This window comes from Leptopilina boulardi, unplaced genomic scaffold, assembly GCF_019393585.1.
Source record: "Leptopilina boulardi isolate dan_hultmark-lab unplaced genomic scaffold, ZJU_Lbou_2.1 LbouV2_165, whole genome shotgun sequence".
NCBI classification, from domain to species: Eukaryota; Metazoa; Arthropoda; class Insecta; order Hymenoptera; family Figitidae; genus Leptopilina; species Leptopilina boulardi.
Genome location: NW_026137713.1, coordinates 2229019 through 2250489, shown reverse-complemented (window position 1 = coordinate 2250489; position 21471 = coordinate 2229019). Strand labels below are relative to the sequence as shown.

At 26.5% G+C, this 21471-nt stretch overlaps 5 protein-coding genes and 1 non-coding gene across 17 annotated transcripts in view; 3 read left to right on the top strand and 3 right to left on the bottom strand.

Annotated features, from left to right (window-relative positions):
• Window positions 1-7016, top strand: part of LOC127277334 (hormone receptor 4) — a 142923-nt gene extending 135907 nt beyond the window's left edge. For all 9 annotated transcript variants that reach the window (XM_051298379.1, XM_051298377.1, XM_051298376.1 and 6 more), the window contains 2 exons: window positions 235-362; window positions 474-7016. In XM_051298379.1, coding sequence (XP_051154336.1) covers window positions 235-362; window positions 474-554 — 209 coding nt within the window. In that variant the 3' untranslated portion in view covers window positions 555-7016. The remainder of the gene's footprint in view (window positions 1-234; window positions 363-473) is intronic.
• A 193-nt stretch (window positions 7017-7209) lies between these two features.
• Window positions 7210-9911, bottom strand: LOC127277337 (inositol polyphosphate multikinase). 3 transcript variants are annotated; one of them, XM_051298390.1, is made up of 5 exons: window positions 9674-9911; window positions 9405-9531; window positions 8830-9006; window positions 8481-8741; window positions 7210-8398 (listed from the first exon to the last, which is right to left on the bottom strand). In XM_051298390.1, exons 2-5 carry the CDS (start codon window positions 9514-9516, stop codon window positions 7668-7670), a joined length of 1281 nt encoding a protein of 426 aa, XP_051154347.1. In that variant the 5' UTR covers window positions 9517-9531; window positions 9674-9911; the 3' UTR covers window positions 7210-7667. The 3 variants fall into 3 exon arrangements, with proteins under 3 accessions (XP_051154347.1, XP_051154348.1, XP_051154346.1); XM_051298391.1 differs by having other exon boundaries at window positions 9683-9911; XM_051298389.1 differs by lacking the exon at window positions 9674-9911 and having other exon boundaries at window positions 9405-9640.
• A 230-nt stretch (window positions 9912-10141) lies between these two features.
• LOC127277335 (nucleolar pre-ribosomal-associated protein 1-like) lies at window positions 10142-14114 on the top strand. The gene is made up of 9 exons (XM_051298385.1): window positions 10142-10270; window positions 10380-10681; window positions 10802-11201; window positions 11324-11930; window positions 12040-12336; window positions 12426-12719; window positions 12803-13120; window positions 13203-13518; window positions 13602-14114. Exons 2-9 carry the CDS (start codon window positions 10516-10518, stop codon window positions 13832-13834), a joined length of 2631 nt encoding a protein of 876 aa, XP_051154342.1. The 5' UTR covers window positions 10142-10270; window positions 10380-10515; the 3' UTR covers window positions 13835-14114.
• LOC127277338 (uncharacterized) lies at window positions 13843-16258 on the bottom strand. The gene is made up of 2 exons (XM_051298392.1): window positions 14901-16258; window positions 13843-14257 (listed from the first exon to the last, which is right to left on the bottom strand). Exon 1 carries the CDS (start codon window positions 16087-16089, stop codon window positions 14914-14916), a length of 1176 nt encoding a protein of 391 aa, XP_051154349.1. The 5' UTR covers window positions 16090-16258; the 3' UTR covers window positions 13843-14257; window positions 14901-14913.
• On the bottom strand, window positions 14567-14638 carry Trnam-cau (transfer RNA methionine (anticodon CAU)). The gene has a single exon. It is a non-coding gene; the product is annotated as a tRNA-Met (tRNA).
• A 49-nt stretch (window positions 16259-16307) lies between the features above and the next one.
• Window positions 16308-19734, top strand: LOC127277336 (conserved oligomeric Golgi complex subunit 4). 2 transcript variants are annotated; one of them, XM_051298386.1, is made up of 10 exons: window positions 16308-16518; window positions 16626-16823; window positions 16928-17302; window positions 17433-17641; window positions 17758-17953; window positions 18100-18347; window positions 18413-18635; window positions 18761-19027; window positions 19117-19302; window positions 19388-19734. In XM_051298386.1, exons 1-10 carry the CDS (start codon window positions 16456-16458, stop codon window positions 19643-19645), a joined length of 2223 nt encoding a protein of 740 aa, XP_051154343.1. In that variant the 5' UTR covers window positions 16308-16455; the 3' UTR covers window positions 19646-19734. The 2 variants fall into 2 exon arrangements, with proteins under 2 accessions (XP_051154343.1, XP_051154344.1); XM_051298387.1 differs by having other exon boundaries at window positions 19361-19482.
• Window positions 19735-21471: the final 1737 nt, after the last annotated feature.

The window sequence follows — 21471 nt, the reverse complement described above, 5'->3', positions numbered from 1 at the left end:
CAATAAATAATATACTGTTACTAATAATTAATAAAACAATGATCTATTGGTTACGTTATATTTATTCATCATTAGTATTAATAAAATAATAATTAATCTCAATTACAATGAGATTAAAACCTAAATCAAAATCACGTTCTTGAATAACTAGAATTAGATACACGAGAAATGGAATTGTTTTAAAATTACATTTTTGTTATTGCATCGACTAATTCCCTTGGTATCATTTTACAGCACGAGGTGCTACGGTGGAATTGGAGCAAATTCAAGAGCGGTACGTGAACTGTTTGAAAAGTTTTCTTGAACACAGCGCACCGAATCAACCTGGCCGCTTCCAAGATCTTATTATCAGATTGCCAGAAGTAAATATCTTTGCTAATTTTCATGGATAATTAATCGAAAAAAAAATAATTTTATCCACAGTAAATGACTCAAAAATTGTGAATAATAAAAATTGTCTCCTTTCTTTCAAGGTTCAATCGGCCGCAACTTTACTCCTCGAAAGCAAAATGTTCTACGTTCCTTTTCTACTGAATTCAGCAACTCAAAGATAGTAAATAAAAAAAGTGAAAAACGAAGCTGACTACCTACAATTGTATACATATATAAATAGACAAGACGAAAGAATAAAAAATAATAGTGAACAAACAAACGAACTCACGTGCGTGAGGCAAGGGAAAGGCTTTGTTTGTGTATGTATAATAACTATAATATATATAAATATATAAATAATATAAATGTGTGTGTTCGTTGCGTTGTACAAAAGAAAAAAAAACCAAGTTTTTTTTTTTGAAAGAAGAGAGAAGACTTACACAATTAGAAAATGAAAAAGAAGCTGCCGAACGATAATAAAAAAAAAACGAGACGACGAGAGTGAAAGAGAAGATAGAGAGAAAGAGGATAATACTAGAAAGAAAGAGTTATATTAAAATAATGAAAAAAAAAGAAAAAAAAAACTCTAAAAAAGAAATCAATTGAGGACTGAACTTTTTTATCGAAACTAAAAGACTATATTAATAATATATATATTTCTGTACGCAGTCGCGCAACTACGTCATTGTGTGTTCACATTGCATAATCTGATTCGACGATAAGACTCTTGTACGCACGCTCATCATAAGTCACACACACATACACCACAATTTTATCCACCATATTAATTACCGCCTGCGAGAAATCAACATAGAAGAAGAAAGAAAAACCATCACAATTTTTTTTAGTCTATCAGCTCTTCAATGTCAACGTCCGACGCGCAATTATGGAAAAAAAAGGAAAGGAAACGACAGCTTACCATTGTGCATTTCTATAAATTGGCCCCCCTCCACCTCACCCGACGTTTTTTGAATCCTTCTCGACGCTCATCGACGTCTCAACGTGATTCTCATTATAAAAATCCTGTTACTACTACTTCTACTACACTTTTATCACTACTATTTAAAAAAAAAAAAAACTAGTACGATTACTAATATCCACCAGTTACCACTATTGCAATTGTCACAACGACAGTCGTTAAAACTCGTTACCGTAAAAAAAAAACAATGAAAATAATAGAACGGTGAGAGCATCAGAGAGAAGCATCAAGGTTTACTTTATAAAAATATTGTAAGCAGTCGATACCCCCCTCGACTTCAATTTAGCTTATTTTTTTGTAGCTAAAAAACGACTTTTTTTTAAAGAGCGGATAAAGATGTATTGTATTGAAATACCTTTTCGTTTAAGAGATAAGTTGTATAGACATTGGGACAAATTTTATTTAATTTAAAATAATAATTAATTAAAAATGAAAGATATGATATGAAAAGATATTAAAGGGGGAAAAATCAATGAAAACATAAATTTGGCAAATTAATTTTTTAAATTGTAAACTGCGAATTGAATAACTTATAAAGCAAAGTTTTTAACATAAAATTTTATGTTAAGATTTTTAAATTACTTTTTACGCTTTTCTCTTAAATGAAAAGGTAAAAATATCTCAATTTTTTTTGTATCGAGCCTGTCTTTAATTTTTCTGTTTGCAATATTTCATCTTTTTGTATACATCTCAAGCATTTTCAATAGCTTTAAAAAATATTTTCTCTCTCTTTATTTACACCGTTTGATTTTTTATTATATTTTCTGTGGAATTTAGAAGAAACAAATTTTTTCAACAATACAATTTTTTATCAACAATTATTAAATAACTTCTGAGAAATTCTAATATAATTTAAATTAAAAATTTTCTACATTACTACGTTATACTTTTAAAATTAAAAAAGAGCATTTTAAATTCAAATCCAGTTTTTCGGTACATGAAAAAAAATTTTCAATCTTTCTCGCAATATATACATTCACATAATAATAAAAATATTAATAATAATATTCCACAAATTGAAGCTAATGCAGAAATGTATTCAAAAAAAAGAGAAAACTGAAACATTAAAATACTCGAGATTCTCTTTCCTTTGTATAACACATTCCGACAGATCATAAAACAATCTAATTGAGAAAAAAGTAGAATTTTAAAAATCGTATTGATTTACTTACAATACTAAAAAGTGCAAAAAAAACATAATCAAGAAAATTATTCAACATTATCAATAATTATTAATTTGAAAAACAAATTTTAAGCTTTTTTTAAATACGATAAATTAATAAAATGAGAAGGAGAGGGGATTCTCGAAAAAAATGCGATCGGCTCAATTATTTAAGGTTCGAAGTGTTTATAAGTGTAAAATAATTACCAGTGGCTGACGCTAGTTAAGAAATTGTTCAATATATATATATATAAATATAAATATTTTTTTCTTTTAATTTTTTTTTCTCAAAGTTGCTCCACGTAGATGTATGTATGTGTAATACAAAAAAAAACACCGACACGAAATGGCATGATAAAATTCGTGAACGAAATCTTTTTTTATTTCGTACACGATTAAAAATTTTTTTTTTTCATTTCGTCTTGCCACCGTAGAATTTTATCGTAGTTATACGAGTACGGTCAAATAATAATACATAATATAATAATTAAAAAGTGTGCTTGCCAACTTCCTCAGTCGAGGATCTCAAAATTGAAAATCTAGTACCTTGAAAAAGTGCAATTTTATTTATATATAATGCATAATAACTAAATATATAAATAATATTATTAATAATAAGGAAAAAAAGAAGCTTTACTCCTTCGCACTTGATAATTGGCGTAAAAAAAACGATTCAGCATAATATTCATGTAGCTTTAAGTACTTGTTTTTATTTTTTAATTTATTTTTTATTTAATTTTTACTAAAAATTCTTCTTTGTTATTTAATCTTTTAAAGTAACCGAATTAACATTTCTATAATTACATTTCATTGAAATAAAAATTGATTAACAAAAATTATGCAAAAAAAGGTTAACAAAAATAAATTTAAAAAAAAATGATAGGCATAAAATTCAAAATCAGAAATACAAAAAGAATGAAAAAATTTAAATTTGTTATTATTTTAATCATAAAAAATTAGCAGCGAAAAAAAATTGTAAAAGTCCAAGAAAATGAGTCAAATATTCTATAATAAAAAAATCTAGAGTATTTAAATGCCTAATAATTAAAAAAAAATTCAAAGAGACAATGGAAAATTTGTGAAAAAAAAAGAAAAATCGATAAGTGAGTCTCTCGAAAGAGGAAAAAGGTTGAGCACAAAAAAAAACACGGAAATCAATATTTGGAACTATGAAAAACCTTAGGCCTAAATTGCGCCAAAAGGTAATAACACTTGTCCATACTTATAAGACTTAACTACTGATGGATACTTCATACGGTAAACTTGTATATTATTTGTTTGATAAGAGAATGACGGCAGGGTTTTTTTCACTAGCATTCCCAGACACCTTGATTTGCTCTTGTGTTCAATTAGATATTATATAGAAAAAAGGTGACTTAAATATTATTCATCAATCTCGAATTTATTATCCGATTTTTTTTTCATCTAAGTTTAATATTATAAATACATCGCGTTCACGTCGTCAATTCTATTATTATTATTATACAAATATATATGTGACGCGCGATTTTTTTACCAAAAGACTTTTTTAACGATTTTTTTCGTTTGCAAATACATACTGCCACAATTTATATAAATATTATTACATAGTAAATCTTTGTTAATAACATTTAAACTGCCTTTAGTATATATTCATTGTGTTCAATCTGACATTTTTGCTCACAATATTTTTGTCTTCTGTTGGAATTTGCAAAAAAGTTTCCATTAAAAAAAAAAAAAAACAAAAAATAATTTTGCCAAAATTTCTTAATCATTTATTTTTTATGATTGAAATAACATTATTGGTAAGCTTTTTCCGTCGGGAATAAAAACGTGAATATCAATGTGATGTATAAAAAAAATGATCTTGGTTAATCGATATATCGTTTTAACCAAGTCAAAAACACTGTCTTGCATAAATGTGCATGTGTATAAATATATATATAAATATATAAATATTATATATTACTAATAAGAAAAAAAAATATTAATAATATCCTAAATGACAGGTGTCTGGTAATGCGTGGTAATGCCTCGCGGGGAAGGGCTTAAAGCGTTGGATCAGCAAGACTTAGGGCATTATACTACTACCAAGAGTATTATCGTGCCCAACCTTTAATATTTAAGTGCGAGTGAGAGTATAATGAATAACAAAAAAAAAATAAAAAAATAAAGAAAAAAAAAAGAAAGAAAGTTGTCACTGACTCTCGTTTCTGGATTAAAACTTTGTACATAATAATTGTTGTCACAATTTTTTTTTTATAAATATTCAAAGTATACTAGTCTCATTTTTCACGCAATATTATTTTTATATTTAGAAGAAAAAAGGTTTTTTAAAAAAAGCACATGTAAAATTTTAAAAAACGCTTTATGTGTAAAAAGCTTTTGAACAAAATTCATTATTTTTTGTATTTTTATATAAACAATTGGAACTCTCGAATCGGACTTTAGTTTTTTTCAATTTAAACCTTTTTGAAAAAATGTATATATATTTATACCTGACATAATTGAAATTTAATAAAAAGAAAATTATTAATTAATTACATCGAAAATTAAATTAACCAAAAATTAAGTTAACTGGGAAATAAAAATAATTAAAAATTTAAAATAAATGTCAAGTAAATTAATTGAAAATAAAATAAACTGAAAACTAAATTTAACTATATAGAAATTAAAATATCGAAAAATTTAATTACTTTAAAAATTAATTATTAGATATTTAACAATAATAACAATAATTTACTCTAAATTATTAGCAAAAGAACTTTTCATTCAGAAAATATTAAAGTCCGATCCAAAAAGTCTTATTGTACTTTACACAAGACCTGAAACATAAAAATTAGCGATTGTATATAACGACTCGATGTAAATAAATTTAAAATAAGTTCGAATAAATGGAAAATTCGACGAATTTTTCGTTAGCAATCGCAAATTATAATTAGGATGAGTTTTTTAATAAATTATCTAATTTATATCGAATTTTTGAAATAAGGCGAGAACATAAAAGAAAGAAGAAAATAATAGAAAAGTCAGAATCCAGAAACGATGGACAGAAAAAAATGAGAGCCGCTGAAATCGGCTGTAATTTTTCATGGAGTGAGTCAAAGTTACCAATTTTTATCTACGTTTAGAAAATATACTTTTTATTGTCTCGTTTTACCGTCGACTATTCCTTTTGTAATTGAGATTGGGCACCACACGTGGGACGTTACTGTTGCTTAAAAAAAAAAAAAAGAAAAAAAAATCGAAAGCCAAGTGGGCCAAGAGCGCACAACGAATCATGCGAATATCGATTATATTTAAAAAAAATCGTTCCAATTCGTTTTTTAATAATTAATAATTCAAAGTCGTTTGAAAAAATATTTAACAACTTTTTCCCACGATAGATATTTTTTCATTCATACTTTAAACAAAAATAAATAAAATTTGTAGAGATGTTTTTTAAAATATTTTATGAAGAATATTTTCAGATAAAAAAAAGAGTTATATATATTATATATATATATATATTAGAAAAAAAGAAGAAACACTCTGATATTTTCAGAAGAATTTGTATATTATCAAAAATAATTGGCAAAAATTAAAATACGAGTTTAAAACTCGTATTCTCGTTGTTATTACAACGATAATATGATAATGAAAATAATAATAATAATGATAATAATAATAATTAAAAAGTATTTTCGAGCTTTTTTCTCTTTCTCAAGACACATATTTTTAAAGAAAATTAAGAAAAAAATTTTTTTTTTTATTTTATAGGGAAAATATTTTCTCTTGTTTCAGCATTTTTCTTCATAATGCATTTTTTTATTTGCATTTTTTTTGTCCCCCGCACGAGAGTAAAAATGGTAGTACACAGTATTATATATAAGTAAAAAGAATAACGAGAAAAACTTTCCGAAAAATATTATTGTCTTGAGAAAAAGAAAATTTCACGTTAAAAATAAAAAAATTTCTTTGTCAAGATTGCGTGCGCTCCATGAAAACAAAAATGTGTACATAGTTTAAAAAAATAATAATTTTCAGGAGAGGCGCAAAAGACAACTTATTCATTGAAATGTGCTTTGTATTGTTAAAAAAAAAAAATATTTCGATAAATAAGGGACTGAAATGGAAGTATTGACGATTTTTTTCTAATCGTCAAAAAATATAAATTACAGGGTGGAAAAAATGCGTGCAATCATGACGCACACGGCCATGGCCTACGATTTTTCCGTAGAAAAAAAAAAAAGAAAAAAGAAAGCCAGTAACATCCCACGATAGAGTGCGCGAGTCCCCTGTATTTTTATGAATAAATAAGATATTTTAAAAGAAAAGTAAATCTGAAGTCTGTTTGGAGATGCCTTTCATAGGGATTATAAATGTAGATAATATATTATACATAATGAACATAAATACACTATATATTATTATATATATATTATATATATATAAATACAAATAGTAAGAATTAAATAGAATTATTATATATATGACAAAGAATAATATTATTACGAGTAAATAAAGTGAATAACGATTAATAAATTTATGATTAAATCATTTTTTCCCCGTCCTTATCCTCATTACATTCTCTATGTGATGAGAAAGTATCGGATTTGTTCTTTATATTTTAAATTTTTTTATAAAATTAATTGCAACAATTAATTGTATATTTATGTTATTTAATAGAATTTATTAATAAATATTAAGGTAAATTTAATAATCTTGCAATAGTTCATTGTAACAAATATATATTATAAATTTATAAATGTATAAATTTACATAATACATAAAATTTTCAAACAATAAGTACTTTCGTGCTTTAAAATTATTTAATATTAATTATTAATATAATTAACTTAAATTTTATTTTATTAAAAAATTTAACATTTCATATAATTTTTCGATAAGGCATTTATCTTAGAAAAGAGTGAGTCTTTCTTCATATTCTTAATATATTATTCAATTAAAAAAATAACAATTATAAAATTGATTAGCAAAAGCACAATAATTATAAAATATATATTAAAAATAAAAAATAATAGACGTCTTTTGGCACTTTCTTAATTCTGAGAAAAGAACACATGTGCGTTAAAACACAAGAAAATATTAAAATTAATTCGGATGAGTTAATAATTATATTAATTTAATTAATATTATAATTAGTTATAAAATTATAATCAATTATAATGATTATTAATTCCTCTTTATTACTCGTGCCAAAAATCTTTCTAAAAGTTTAATTAAATTTTCAAGACCCTCCAAATAATTATTATCAAAATCATTATCTTCTGCATGAAAAACGTGAGTAAAATCAATCATATTAATTCGTACCCAATTTTGTTGGTCCTTTGATTTACCACAAAGTTCAGCGAGAATTGTCGCATAGTCTTCTTTAATTTCTTTAATGTCATTATCAAAGTTATGAGTATATGAATGTGTTCGAAAAAGTCTATTTGGCTCATGATATATAACAGGTTTTGTCACTGGCTCTTGTTGTTTTTCAATTTCTTTTTTCGTTATCTCATGGCTTGATAAACTTCTTTTTAATTTTTGAAATTTATCCAATGTTCTATTGTGAATTGCTCTTTTTAAAAATGTTGGCGATGCTGTTTTAAAAAAGCCTTTTATTCCGCCATTTTCTCCAATTGGCAATTGATTATGATCATCATCATTAGAATTCAATGGATGAGAAAATGTATTACTTCGATTTATCAATGTCAGTGATTCAGTTTGATGACCATTTAAACGTATTAATTGACGTAATTTCATTGCATCGTATGCTATTAACAATGAACTTGAATAGAAACGATATTTTTTTTGTGTTCGAAAAAATGCGAGTATTTTCCATAAAATGGAGAGAATTTTTAAAATTAAATCTCGATTTGGTAAATTGCCTGAGGAAATATTTAGAAACAATTCCAGTGCTGAAAAAAAATTATTCCATTTACTTTTAATTTTTTTTTACTACTGATGATTTTTTCAATTATATTTAATAAATCACTGTACCTTCGACAACCGACTTTTCATTTAATTGTTTACCGTAATCTTTGCCAAATTTTTTTAATTGAGCGTCAGATAAACGATAAACTTGAAATCCCGGTATACAAAATCCATAAGCACGTCTTGATTCTAGATATTTTTTTCCTTCGGCAAGTTTTTTTTCTTCCCCCGCAAGTGGATCCCAAGTTCTTTTTCCAATTTTAATGTCCATAACACAAGGTTCACTCATACCTTTCGTTATATCTCCCAATTCTAAAAATGTAGTTTCTAAAAAAATCAGATTCAATGTCAAATTTTCAATTTGAAAAATTATTTTTAAAAATCATCAACTAAAATTAAATTAAATATTTAATACCTTTTTCGCAAATTTTTAACTCCCTTGTTCCATAATAATTCGGAATAAATCGCAACAATTGCAATGAAATATCGTCGGTATCGTTTTGTAAATTTTCATAAAAATCAACTTCTCGCTTTCCAAGCAATGGTTTTGATACAGGTTTTAAAACTCTGCCATTGTCACTTTTTAACATGCCTACAATATAAATTAATCAAAATTATTTATCTCTTTAAAATAGTTTTAAACTTATCTCCATTTCTAGAAATATAATTATTAATTATTTAATTATTCATATAAAATTTTTAACTGACTTTTAAACTACTTTAAATAACCAAAGTTATTTTCAATTATACTAATTAATAAGACATTATTAACAGTACTTAATGTTAATGATAATTAAATTTTTACAATATTTCACTACTTACTATTGTTTAAAAATATTTTTTCTAACAAAAAAACTTGGAACACTCTCAAATTAAAATTTCATTCTTTTTAAAATCTTACATAATAAAACCCGACCTTCCAAAAAAAAGAATATAAAACAATGACTGAAAGTAGTTATCATTAAATATATTCAAAAGAGATAAACGTACTAATTGTATTTTTCTCCACGTCAAACGGATGTCCAGCCACTTGTGACTCCAAAATAGAAGTTCCTTCAGGTAATTCATATTTATTAAAAGTTACTGATTTACTAGAAATCATTTTATTCAATTACCACTTGTCATGTAAATATATAAAAAATTAGATATGAATTTAAGTATTTGATTATCAAACACTTTTATATAATATTCATATACATATATATATATATATATATATATATATATATATATATATCTGTATAAGATTATAAAAATACTTTTCTGACAGGATCAAAACATTTAAAAAAAATCATTTGTTTCCTCGTTTTTGAATTATTGTTAAATCATTTTCACGTTCATTTTAAAGTGTATAAAATTTAATACGATATCTTCAACACTAATCACTTGTTTAATTTACGAGTAATAAATAAAAGAACTAAACAAATAATTGAACAATAATAATGTCACTTTTCTCTTTTGGATGCGCAATTGAACCATGTGACTTAAATCAAGTGAATTTAGCCTATAAACTTGTAATTTCGATAATATATCGAAAATGACGTCTACTTGTCAAAATTCTTAGTCATAGACTTACGAAAATATAAGAAAGTAAACTCAATATTGAACATCAGTGCCATCTATATCACTATATTAAGGCCAGTACACAAGAGTTTTTTTTAAGTATGCAGTTAGCTTTCTGATTTTTTTTGTAAGTTTATGATTTTAAATTTTTATCCATGACGTCACAAAAATCGATAATTCTCGATATTGCCTTCGATTGTTAACAAACTTCGTGTTAGGTAAAAAAAAACAAAAAAAAATATATATATTCTCTAAGAGAAACCTTTGTTTATGTGTACTAAATATGTAAATAAGTAAGTAAATTAGCATGATAGACAAGAGTTAATGTTATCATTTTCTAAACATAATTTTTAAAAAATGTGAATCATATTGAGAGTTAAATAACAAAACTAATTGTTTTAGGTTAGGTATCAATGTTTTCCATAAAAACAAGCACATGTTCGATTGAGATATTAAAAACCTAAAAATTACATATTTCTAATCAAAAAATAACTTCATTTTAAGTAAATTTTAGCTGATAACAAAGTAAATAAAAAAAATGACAAAGTCAAAGAAAAATATAACCTCAATAGAGGATCAGGAAGAAATTGAAATTCCTTCAAAACGACAGAAATTACAGGAAAATAACACAGAGGAACTTGTTATTCAAGAGACAAAGAAGAAAAGAAAGAAGAGTGAAACCAAAATAACTGAAGAAATTTCAGGTAAAAAAAATTAAAATCTATTTTCTAGATTTTATTCCAAAGGAATCAAGTATAATTAAAATTTTAAATTATATTTAGTTTTATATTTAAATATTTATAAAAAAAAATCTAATTCTTTAGCGAACGTGGAAAATGGGAAAGAAGTTTTAAGTACTAAGAAAAAATCGAGAAAATCTATTGATGTTAGAGTCGAAGAGGAAAATAATCCTGACGAGAAAAAAATGAACAAAAATATCCAAGAGACAAATAATGAAGAAAAAGTTACTAAATCAGTCAAATCAAAAAAATACGAGATAACTGGAAAATCTTTAAGGACCAGTTTTCAACGTGAATATGCGTTTGATGAAGTTCGAACATTTGTCACCATGTGCAATGAAAATAAAAATTACGATTTAGCTGCCGATTATCTTGAAGAAGGTGGCAGTGTTCTTGAAATTCTTAAAACATTTGACACCACTGATAAAAAAAATATAAATAACATTACTACTTTATTCTCCGCTATTCATATTCTAACCATGAAGTAAGTTTAACTTCTAATTTAATTAAAATTTCAATTTTAATTAAAATGTAATTTTTAATTGAAATTGAAATTTTAGTTCTACCTGTTATTTTAAAATAATAAAAATGACATTTATTTTACAGAGTCTTGGGATTATATCCCGAAGGTTCAGAACAATATACAAAAACAGAAGAAATTTGTCGACGATTAATAAACACTCATACATCGTCAATGCAATCAATGCTTTCAAATCAAAGTAATGCAAAACAACGGAAAATAATATTAAAAATGCTCACAACAATGATAACACTCGGTGGTACTATTCCACGTGATATTTTAACAAATCTCTCGTTAAATTCACAAATTTTAGATGTAGTAACACGTCTCACAAAACCAAATGATCCAAATAATGTGAGAACATCATTTATTCACTTTATCCTCGCTTTTCTCGTCGATGGACGCAATAATACAATTAGATTACTTTTGGAAAAACGTGACTTACTGTCAAGTATTTTTCCCGATTTAATATACGATTCACACGATACAGTTCATTTAACATTGCAAACTGTAAAAAAATATGTTCTCGAAAATTCAACAATCAGTAAAACAATGAAACTTCATATTTTCACCACACAAGTTGTACAAGGTCTTGTGAATTTATATAATTGGAAGGGACCAACAAATTGGCCGGGACTAAAGAAGGAGAAAGAAAAAACTAAAATTGAAAAAATCGATCCCGAGGAAAAAGAGGTAAATATTTAAAGTCTCTCTTACTTATTTACACCCAGAATAATTTTTTATAAACAAATAAATATTTATTTGGCTCTGAGACAAATAATATGGATTTTTTTCTGTTTAGATTGCAGTTGAAGCTGTACACGAATTTCTTCTAATTCTCATGACATCAAAAAGATACGGAATTATATTTCAAGATAAGACTTTAGGCACTGGTCAGGGTAGAAAGAATAATCAATTAGTGAGCACAGTTTTAAGAAGTCTCGATCGTCCATGGGAATATGATAAACCTGGCGATTTAGTTGTTCAAATTTTAAGAGCTTGTCCGGATTTAATGAAATCACAACTTATTCTCACAGAACCATTCCTCTCGCCAAAAGTAACGATAAAGTGGATTAAATTAATGAAGTTTCTAAATCAGGTATTATTACATATAATTCACAAGATTATTAGCAAATAAATAAATAATAAAATTTATTCCCAAAATTTTAATTCAAATACTTTTTTTAGGTAATTAGTTCTTTAGACATTGAAAGATGTTTCCAGGATGCCAAAGAATTGTCAGATGTAAAAATTGAACAATTTGCAAATACTGTGATAAATTTAACGCTTCCAACTACAATTTTAAGAAAGGCAATTGCTCCGGCATTACTGCACAGTAACATTAGAGTACGACACGAATGTGTTTTACTATTCACGACAATGTTAAATCAAACAAAAAAATTATTAACACTAGCCGAAGATTCGCTTGATTGTAAAAAATTCAGGACGTTCAATAATCATTTGATAGAATACATGACGGATGTGAGTAAAGAGAATTTTTAAGTAAATAATTTTATTCACTTTAAAAAGATAATGATTTGTAAAAAAAAAAATAATTTTTACAGAATGCTCCAATTTTTGAAAGATGTTTGAGAGTATGGAAAAAAGCACTCGAACCCACTGAATCTGAAATAACTGAAGAACAAATTGAAATTCCTTCGATAGATGAAATTTTAGTATCGATTTTAAATTTATTGAAATCATTTCATGAAGCATTTCCAGCATTAGTTTATGTAAATGTAAAAGCCGATGTCAATTATGCAATGTTATTAAATGGACTCACAAATCCATTGGATATTGAAGAAAATTTACAAAGTGATATAAATATACTGGCTATTGATTTTCTTCTTTCTACAAATGCTTTCATGTTTACACCAGTCCAGGTAATTTAATTAAAAATAATTATAAAACTGTAGTAATAAAATTAAAACAATTTTTAAAAAAACGTCTAATTTTAAAAATTAGGAACTTTACGGACAGGCCCTTTTATTTTTGTTAATGGCCCTTGATGTGGAATCGCCATTATTTGATAAAGTGAAAAGTTCCATTATTAAATTACTTGAAGTGCCACGAGCATTTTATGAATGTGAAGATCAAATAGAAATTTGGCTAAACACTTTCCTTGGATTAAAGAATTTTGATGAACGACTCGAAATTTCCACGTGGTTCGTGAAAGTTGTTAATCGAATTTATAAAAATGTGGAAAAATATCATTTGGCCATAAAAACAGCAGAAGAAAGCTGCGGTATTGAAATTGAAAAATATATGAGCTTTTTCCAAGGTAAGTTATTGTTAAAATTTACAAAAAAATATATATATATAATTATAATAATAGTAATAAAAAACGATTATTTAATTTTTCAGAATTAAAAACAAAAGGAGCCTATTCCAAAACTGAAGACAGATTACAATATGTAACATCTTTGCCACTTGTTCTATGCTCAGCATTAGATTTATTAAAGAAGAAATCAACCGAAAATTTAATTCGTTTTATGAATGAAATTTTAGTTCACACAATTTATTATCAAGTGAAACCTGATCCGTTGATTTATTTAACAAAGGATATAAAGGAATTGAAATTGGAGCAGTATCTTTAAATTCAAAGTCTGATATCACATTTTTTTTATTATTATCCATATAGATATAAATTTATCAGATTTTTATAGATAAATGTTATCTATATCATTACATTTTTTTTTGTGATACAGGAGTAAGAGATTTTTTTAATTTTTATAAAATATAGCAAATATAATTGCAAAGCGTCAAAAAAAAAATGTACGTGCATGTAAACATGTTTCTAAACTATATAACCTATAATTTAAAAAGAGAATTGTAAAATATTCTTCAAGTTTGTAAATAAATATTCTATAAAATTAACAGCTTCTTTAAAAATATATATAAAAAACAAAAGAACCTAAACATTTAATTTTGCAAATTTATAATTCGCACGAGAGTCATTAATTTATTTTTTTTATACGGTTTTTAGTCATGGAAGGCAGCACAGCTTGATTCAATGAAACCTGTTAAAAAGTTATATTATTGTTTTTTTTTGTTCTATTTTCTAAATTTTTTTCGTAAACAAAATTATTAAAATTATAAATATTTAATATTAAATAAAATTATTAACGGCATTTTTTAACTATACATAAAAATATGTAAATTTTAATCATTTACGTTAATAATTTTATGAAATATTTTCAAAAAATTAATAATTACATTAACAGTAATGTTTTATTAGGAATTTTCAAATTAAGAGTTTCTAAAAATTTATAGTGCAAGTAATTTATGTGTTTTAAATAATTTTGACAGTGAGAGGAAAAAAAAATTGTTAGCAGAGCGTGGTTTCGATCCACGGACCTCTGGGTTATGGGCCCAGCACGCTTCCACTGCGCCACTCTGCTCTTGAAAATTTTCTTGCTATAAACATTGGCACTCCTACCGGCTTTTAAATCACACAAAAATAATTTTTATTTATTTATTAAAACCACAATTATCAAATTAATAAATAATAAACAAGAAAAAATTAATCCATTCATATTATGTTTTTTGTGTCAGCTATTATTTATAGCAAAAAAAATTTCCATTTTCAAGTAGAAAAACTAATATTTAATTTTAAATCATTATATTCATAATATTAAATTTAAAAAAAAAAATTATTCGTACCAATAGTTTCTTTTTAAATTTCAATTTCCTTGGAATATTTCGTGTCAAATGGAATCATTCCAATATCATTTATTGAACGATATTTGACATTTAAATTTTCCAAATTTTTCAACAATTCAAAGGAACTCTCACGAATAAAATTACTATTATTTTCCAATGATATATCCCAAATCTTTGGCATTGAATTATAACTCAATATTGATGTCGCACTGATTATATCCATTTTAATATTAGGTACTTCATTTACATTTTCTGGTAAGTCAATTGGTTTTTTTGGTTTCATATCTTCCTTTCTAATTAATTTCTCAGGAAGTTGAAGCGAAGGAATTGCGTCTGGTTTTAATCTTGGTTTCATACCGTGATACCATGAATCATCAGTAAAATGTAAATAACAAACAGCAAGACGTTTCTTTCGAATATATTCGTAAGTCATTTCCTTCAAGAAAGGACTTTTTACAGCCTTCATCCATTTTTTACCAACATATTTGTCTTTTGGAAAGCGATGCTTGGTAATACGTCGACCAGAATTACAATTTGGAACAACGCAACAGCCTGTTTTAATTTCTCTATTTTCTTTAAATGGTATTTTATTTTTTTTTAACTTTTCATTTTCCAAATGTTGTTTTCCATTTTTATATACTTTGGCACGTATTTTTAAAGCCATTGTTATTTCCTTACTTTTTTCGGCACGTTGAAATTCCTTACTTGCATATGATAAAATATTCTCCACTTGATTTTTATTATTTATCTCTTCAAAAAGATCATTTTTCCAAAAAGTATCTTGATTGTCCATTACTTCTTGATTTTCATATTCATTCTCATAACTTAGGGATATTGAATTGTCAATGAATTTTCTTTTTATTCCATGATTTAAATTATTTTTTACACCAATTTTTAAATCAATTTTTAATTCCTCGATTTTTTCAAATGGTAAATGAAGAGATGGAATTGCATCCCATTTTAATCGTGGACGTTGGGCCGTGATAAAAAAAGAATCCTTTGAAAAATGTAATTGACAAACACGATAAGTTTGAATTTCTTTTAATGAAAGAGTTTCTAAAAATGGATTTTTTACAGCATTTATCCATAACTGACATTGTTTACTATTCTTTGGAAACCTGTTGAGTTTTACCAATTTTCCTGAATTGCAATTTGGTACAATACACTGGGTTTTAAATTTTTTTGACATTGTTTTTTTGTGAAAAAAAATAGATTCAATTTTATAACACTTGACACTTTATTATAGCTTTATAAAAAGACTTGACTGTTAATTTAGGAAATTGAAGCGCGGTTTGGAAATAAACGTGAGGTCGTACACTATACACGTGATGCACGTGTTGAAGGTCGTCGAGAAATGCTCTACAGTACGTGTAGGTCAGGTTGGGTTGCGTCTGATTTTAAGGTTATGTTTGACGTGGCTGCTGTCAAAAACGTCAAAAATGAGAAACTGACATTTTCTATTGTAAACAGATTTTTTGTAAAAAGAGAATTGACTGTGATGATTTTTAGCATTAAGTATTAAAAAAAAAAATTCAGTTTTAATATATATTTCACAATGGATTTAGCAGTGACTGAAGAAAATTGCCCGGAAATATTGGAAAGACTTCAAGAAGCAGAGGTTAGAAGTTTGCATTTTTTGTATTATTTATAAATATTATTTTATATTAATGTTTCAAATATTCCCAGAAAGAGAAAGAATAAATTGAAATTAAATTTTTTTTCTAGGTAACAATTAACAAGCAATTGAATCACATTCTTTCGCGACACTATCATGTCGAGTCAAAATTGCAAAATATAAGCAAAGTTTTGCCTAATGTGGTTGTAATTCGAGCAGAGAGTGAAAAATTTCGCGATATGATTAATCACACTAATGACTTGGCTGAAAAAGTTAGTGCTAAAGTTCGACATTTGGATTTAGCTCGGGTAAGAAAAAAATTATCATTATGAAACAAATATTTTTGTTGTGTCATCATTTCTAAATACTGACTGTTTTATTTTCTTTTTGCCATTATGAAAAAAAAATATAGAGCAGAGTTTGCGAATGTCAAAGTCGAGTTAATGATATACTTGACTTGCAACTTTGTAGTCAGGGTGTGGCGACAGCTTTGAAAAATGAAGATTACGAACAAGGAGCAGCCCATGTTCATCGATATTTATCAATGGATCAAAAATTATTGGAAAGAACGGCAGAAGATGTTTCGGGAGATCGTACAACAATCACCAGTTCATTGGCAACTTTACAACAAGCCGCTCTTGAATTGAGAACAGTTGTCACACATAAATTCGACGAAGCTGTCAAATCCGAGGATTTGGCATCTGTTGAGAGATTTTTCAAAATTTTCCCTTTACTTGGAATGCATTCCGAGGGGCTTAAAAAATTTTGCCTTTATCTTTGCTCAAAGGTTCGTTCATTTTTTCGATAAAGTAAAGAGAAATATAATTTTGCAAAATTTCACTGAAAATATTTCAACTTTGATAATTTTGAGACTTAAAGAAAATATAGGAATGAAAATGATTTCCTTCTGTTTACAGCTTCAGGAAACTTCTCAAAAAAATTTGAAATCAGCTTTAGATATAAAAAATTCTGACAAAAGAGCTCCGGTAATATTTGCCGATACGATAACATTATTATTTGAGGGCATTGCAAGAATTGTGGAGATTCATCAACCGATTATTGAAACTTATTATGGACCTGGACGACTTTTTACTTCAATTACAATCTTGCAAAAAGAGTGCGACAGGTAAAAATGATATAGTTTCATTTGAAAAAGAAAATATATATCAAATTTTGATCTAAGACAAATTTTTTATCAATTTAGTAATAATTGAAATAAATTATCTGATTCGATTTCACCAGGCAAATTAAGAAGATTATTGCGGAATTTATGAAACATAGAAATATTTCTAAGAAGGTCCAAACGATAAATGATTATTTAAGAAAGCAGGGTGGAGAAAAAGCTGATCCTAAAGAATTGGATTTACTCCTAGGCGAGATAACAATAATGCACGCTCGATCTGAACTCTATATTCGATTTTTAAGAAGACGAATTAGCGTAAAAATAATTTTTTTTTTTTAATTTTAACTTTAGTTACAAAATATTTACAAAAATATGATCTAAATTTTTTTTTTAATTTATTTATTTTAATCATTTAAAATTAAATTTTTAATAAATTTTAAAAAATTGTTCAAAATTTACAGAGTGATTTAGAGATTAGTACAACAGATACAACTCAGCGAAAAGCATCGATTAATGATTTTGAAACATTTGTAAACAATTCGGAATTAGCGAGAAGTATGCAAGAATTATTGGGTGCTTATTTAGCATTGGAGAGATATTTTTTAGAAGAAAGCGTTAATAAAGCAATTGGAATGGATGTTCTCGATCAAGAACAGCAGACATCTAGTATGGTTGATGATGTCTTTTTTATAGTGAAGAAATGTGTGAGGTATGTCATAAAATTTTAAGTTTTTAATTTTAAAAAATTAAAAAAAAAAAATTGTTAATACATAGGCGAGCAATTTCGAGTTGGAGTATTGATGGAGTTTGTGCGGTAGTAAATATGGCTTGTGGAAATTTAGAGGGAGAATTTACAAGCAGATTAAGAAATCGTTTAAGACAAGGTTATCCAGCAGGATATTTAGATTTGGCTCAGGCATATAATGCTCTTCAAACGAGCTTTCAACACGGACGACTACAAACATCCGACACTGAACAAGGACGATTAATGTTCTTGGTAATTAATTTTTTTTATTAATACAATAAAAAAATAAATATTCAATTTTTCTATTTTTACTAATTTTTATCACTAAACAAAATTTAAAGAATTAATTTTTCTCATGTTTTCAATAAATTGTCTAGGCATATTTAAATAATACAGACGTGAGCATCGAGTATGTGGAGACACTGGGCAAAAGTTTGAACATGGAAATAAATCAGGCATTTTCGAATATGCAAGATAAGGAAAGAGGAAAAGTCGATAGTTGTTTGGCAGGTCTTAAAAGTGTAACTCACAGTTTAAGAGCTGTCATTGATTATGGATTACAGCAATTAAGAGCAAGTGCCGTGAAACCCCGTGTAACACCCTGGGTTGATGTTTTTCTTTCCATAAATCATCATATTAACGAAGTAACTAATCTAAATTCTCAAATATTTATGTATATCAATCTAAAATACTAAGTATTGAAATTTGAATAAAAATATCACTTATTTTTCAGGACGAATTACTTAGATACGAAACCGATGAACCTTTCGTTCAAACGCTCATTCAACATCTAGAAGGACTACTTCATGGATTTAAAGATATTCTAACAGCTTCTAATTATGATGCTTTAATTGGAATTCTCACTGCTGAAGTCACGGCACGTTTAGAAAAAGTGGTACTCAAATGCACTTTTAACAGAGTAAGTTTTGCAAAAAAATTTCTTCATTTCCAATTTTTATTTAAAAAAAAAATCAAAGTAATTTTTTTCAAACAAAATTTTTTAGGCTGGTGGACTAATTCTAGATAAGGAAATTAGATCACTAGCAAGCTATTTAGCATCGGCAACTTCATGGTCTGTTCGCGATAAATTTGCAAGATTAATGCAAATAGCGACAATTTTAAGTGTTGAAAAAGTTGAAGAATTGGCCGATTATTGTGGAGCTGATGCGATCGCATGGCGACTCACACCACAAGAAGTCAGAAAAATCGCTGGTCTCAGGATAGATCTCAAAAGCGAGGATATTAAAAGACTTAAACTTTAAGAAGAATAAGAAGAAGAAAAACGAATACCAATATCTTTTATCACTGTAAAAAATTTTAACACAAATAAAAAAATAGAATCTTATAAAAAGCATCAATAAGTGAAAATAATTACTTCCCTAGGCCAGCAAATGAGTTTTTTAAACGAAAATTGTAAAAATCTTAAACAAAATAACAAATGAAACGAAATTATTTTTTTTTTTTTTTGTAGAATTTGAAGAAAATAAATTTCCTGCAGGGATAGAAATTGATAAGAAAATCGCATAGAAGAAAAATGTAAAAATTTGAACAATCTATCATTTATAAGAATTTTTGTATATATTTAATTTCTATTACAGACTCACGCTATCTCTTTGTTTTCGCTTCAGGAAATTAATTTCTCTAACCCCCTAGACAACTATTTAGTATTGCGAGGGTGAGAGTCTCATTACAACATTCGCACGTTGCAGAACACTATACAATTCATTAGGGTGCCTCGATAAAAATTTATCATTATCTTAAATAACATCCCCATGCCAAAATGTGCATTCATTTTTCATATACAAATAATTAACCACAAGCGAACAATTCTTTTGCTAATTAAATTAATTAAAGATAATTTTTTTTGAAAACTTTTAATTTATAAAAATTGTCTTTCAACACATTTATTTGAATATAAGAACTTTTTTTTTTGATAAATTTTCGTGACACCATTAACGAAACAAAATAACGAACAACTGGTGTAAGCGAATATGTCATAAAACACGCAAAATAACCCTGAAATTCTGAAGAGAGGAGGGTTGAAATTGGCCAGCTGTGTCTTTGGCAACTTTGCCATATTCAGCACAGCAGGCACAACAATCAAATCATGCATTCTTCTTAACCATTTGACACTTCAATTTCAAACATATATATAGGAAACTCTTTTAGCCAAAAAGAGATTTATATGAGACATAATAAGAAAATAAATATTTTCCAATATATATTGACATATTCGATCAAATAAAATAAGAAAAAAAAAATCATTAATATTAAAATAATTTGCATGAAAAATGATTTACTAAAAATCAAAAATAAATAAATAATTTTTTACGTTAAATACACCAAGAACTTTGTCATTACGACTTTTAATTCTTTTGCGCGGGAACAAAGGGAATGACAAAACGGGGCAAGTGAATGCGACCCCGAGAGCTTTTAAAATGACCTTTTGCATTTCGCGAATCACAGAGCAGAAATAATGTATATAGATGAAAGCGAGAAGAGAACGACTTGTGTCCATGGAAAAAAAGGTAAAAAGTTAAAGCAGACGAATGTGTTCAGAAAAAAAATCCGTTTCGAGTTTACATGATCTTAAAAGATGACAGTACAAACTTGAGAAAAATATTTTTCAAATTTTGAAAAAGAAATAATTTTCAACTTGAAGAATTAAAAAGATCTATTCTAGAAGAATTTTCTATAAAAGTAAATCAATTTTTCTAATTTCTAAATAATTCTACCTAATTACCATAATTATTAATTAACAATACATATAAAATGTTAAAGAATTGAAAAAAACTTTTTTTTACTAGTAAGAATTTTTCTTTTTAATTTTAAACGTGGAAAGAAAATACTGAAATTTTGATCATTTTATGGGACATTGACTTCTTAATATGTATTTCGCAAACGTCTCATAAAGCAATCGTCTAAAACTAATATAATTACAGGGAGGAGATGAAAATTCAATCTCGTGTCGTGTCCTTCGTACGGTAGATTTATTCGTAATTAAGTCTACTGGATAATTACAACGGGTCAATCGAGCCAATCGGCTAAAACAGATATTCAACAGTAACGAAATACACACCCAAATGCA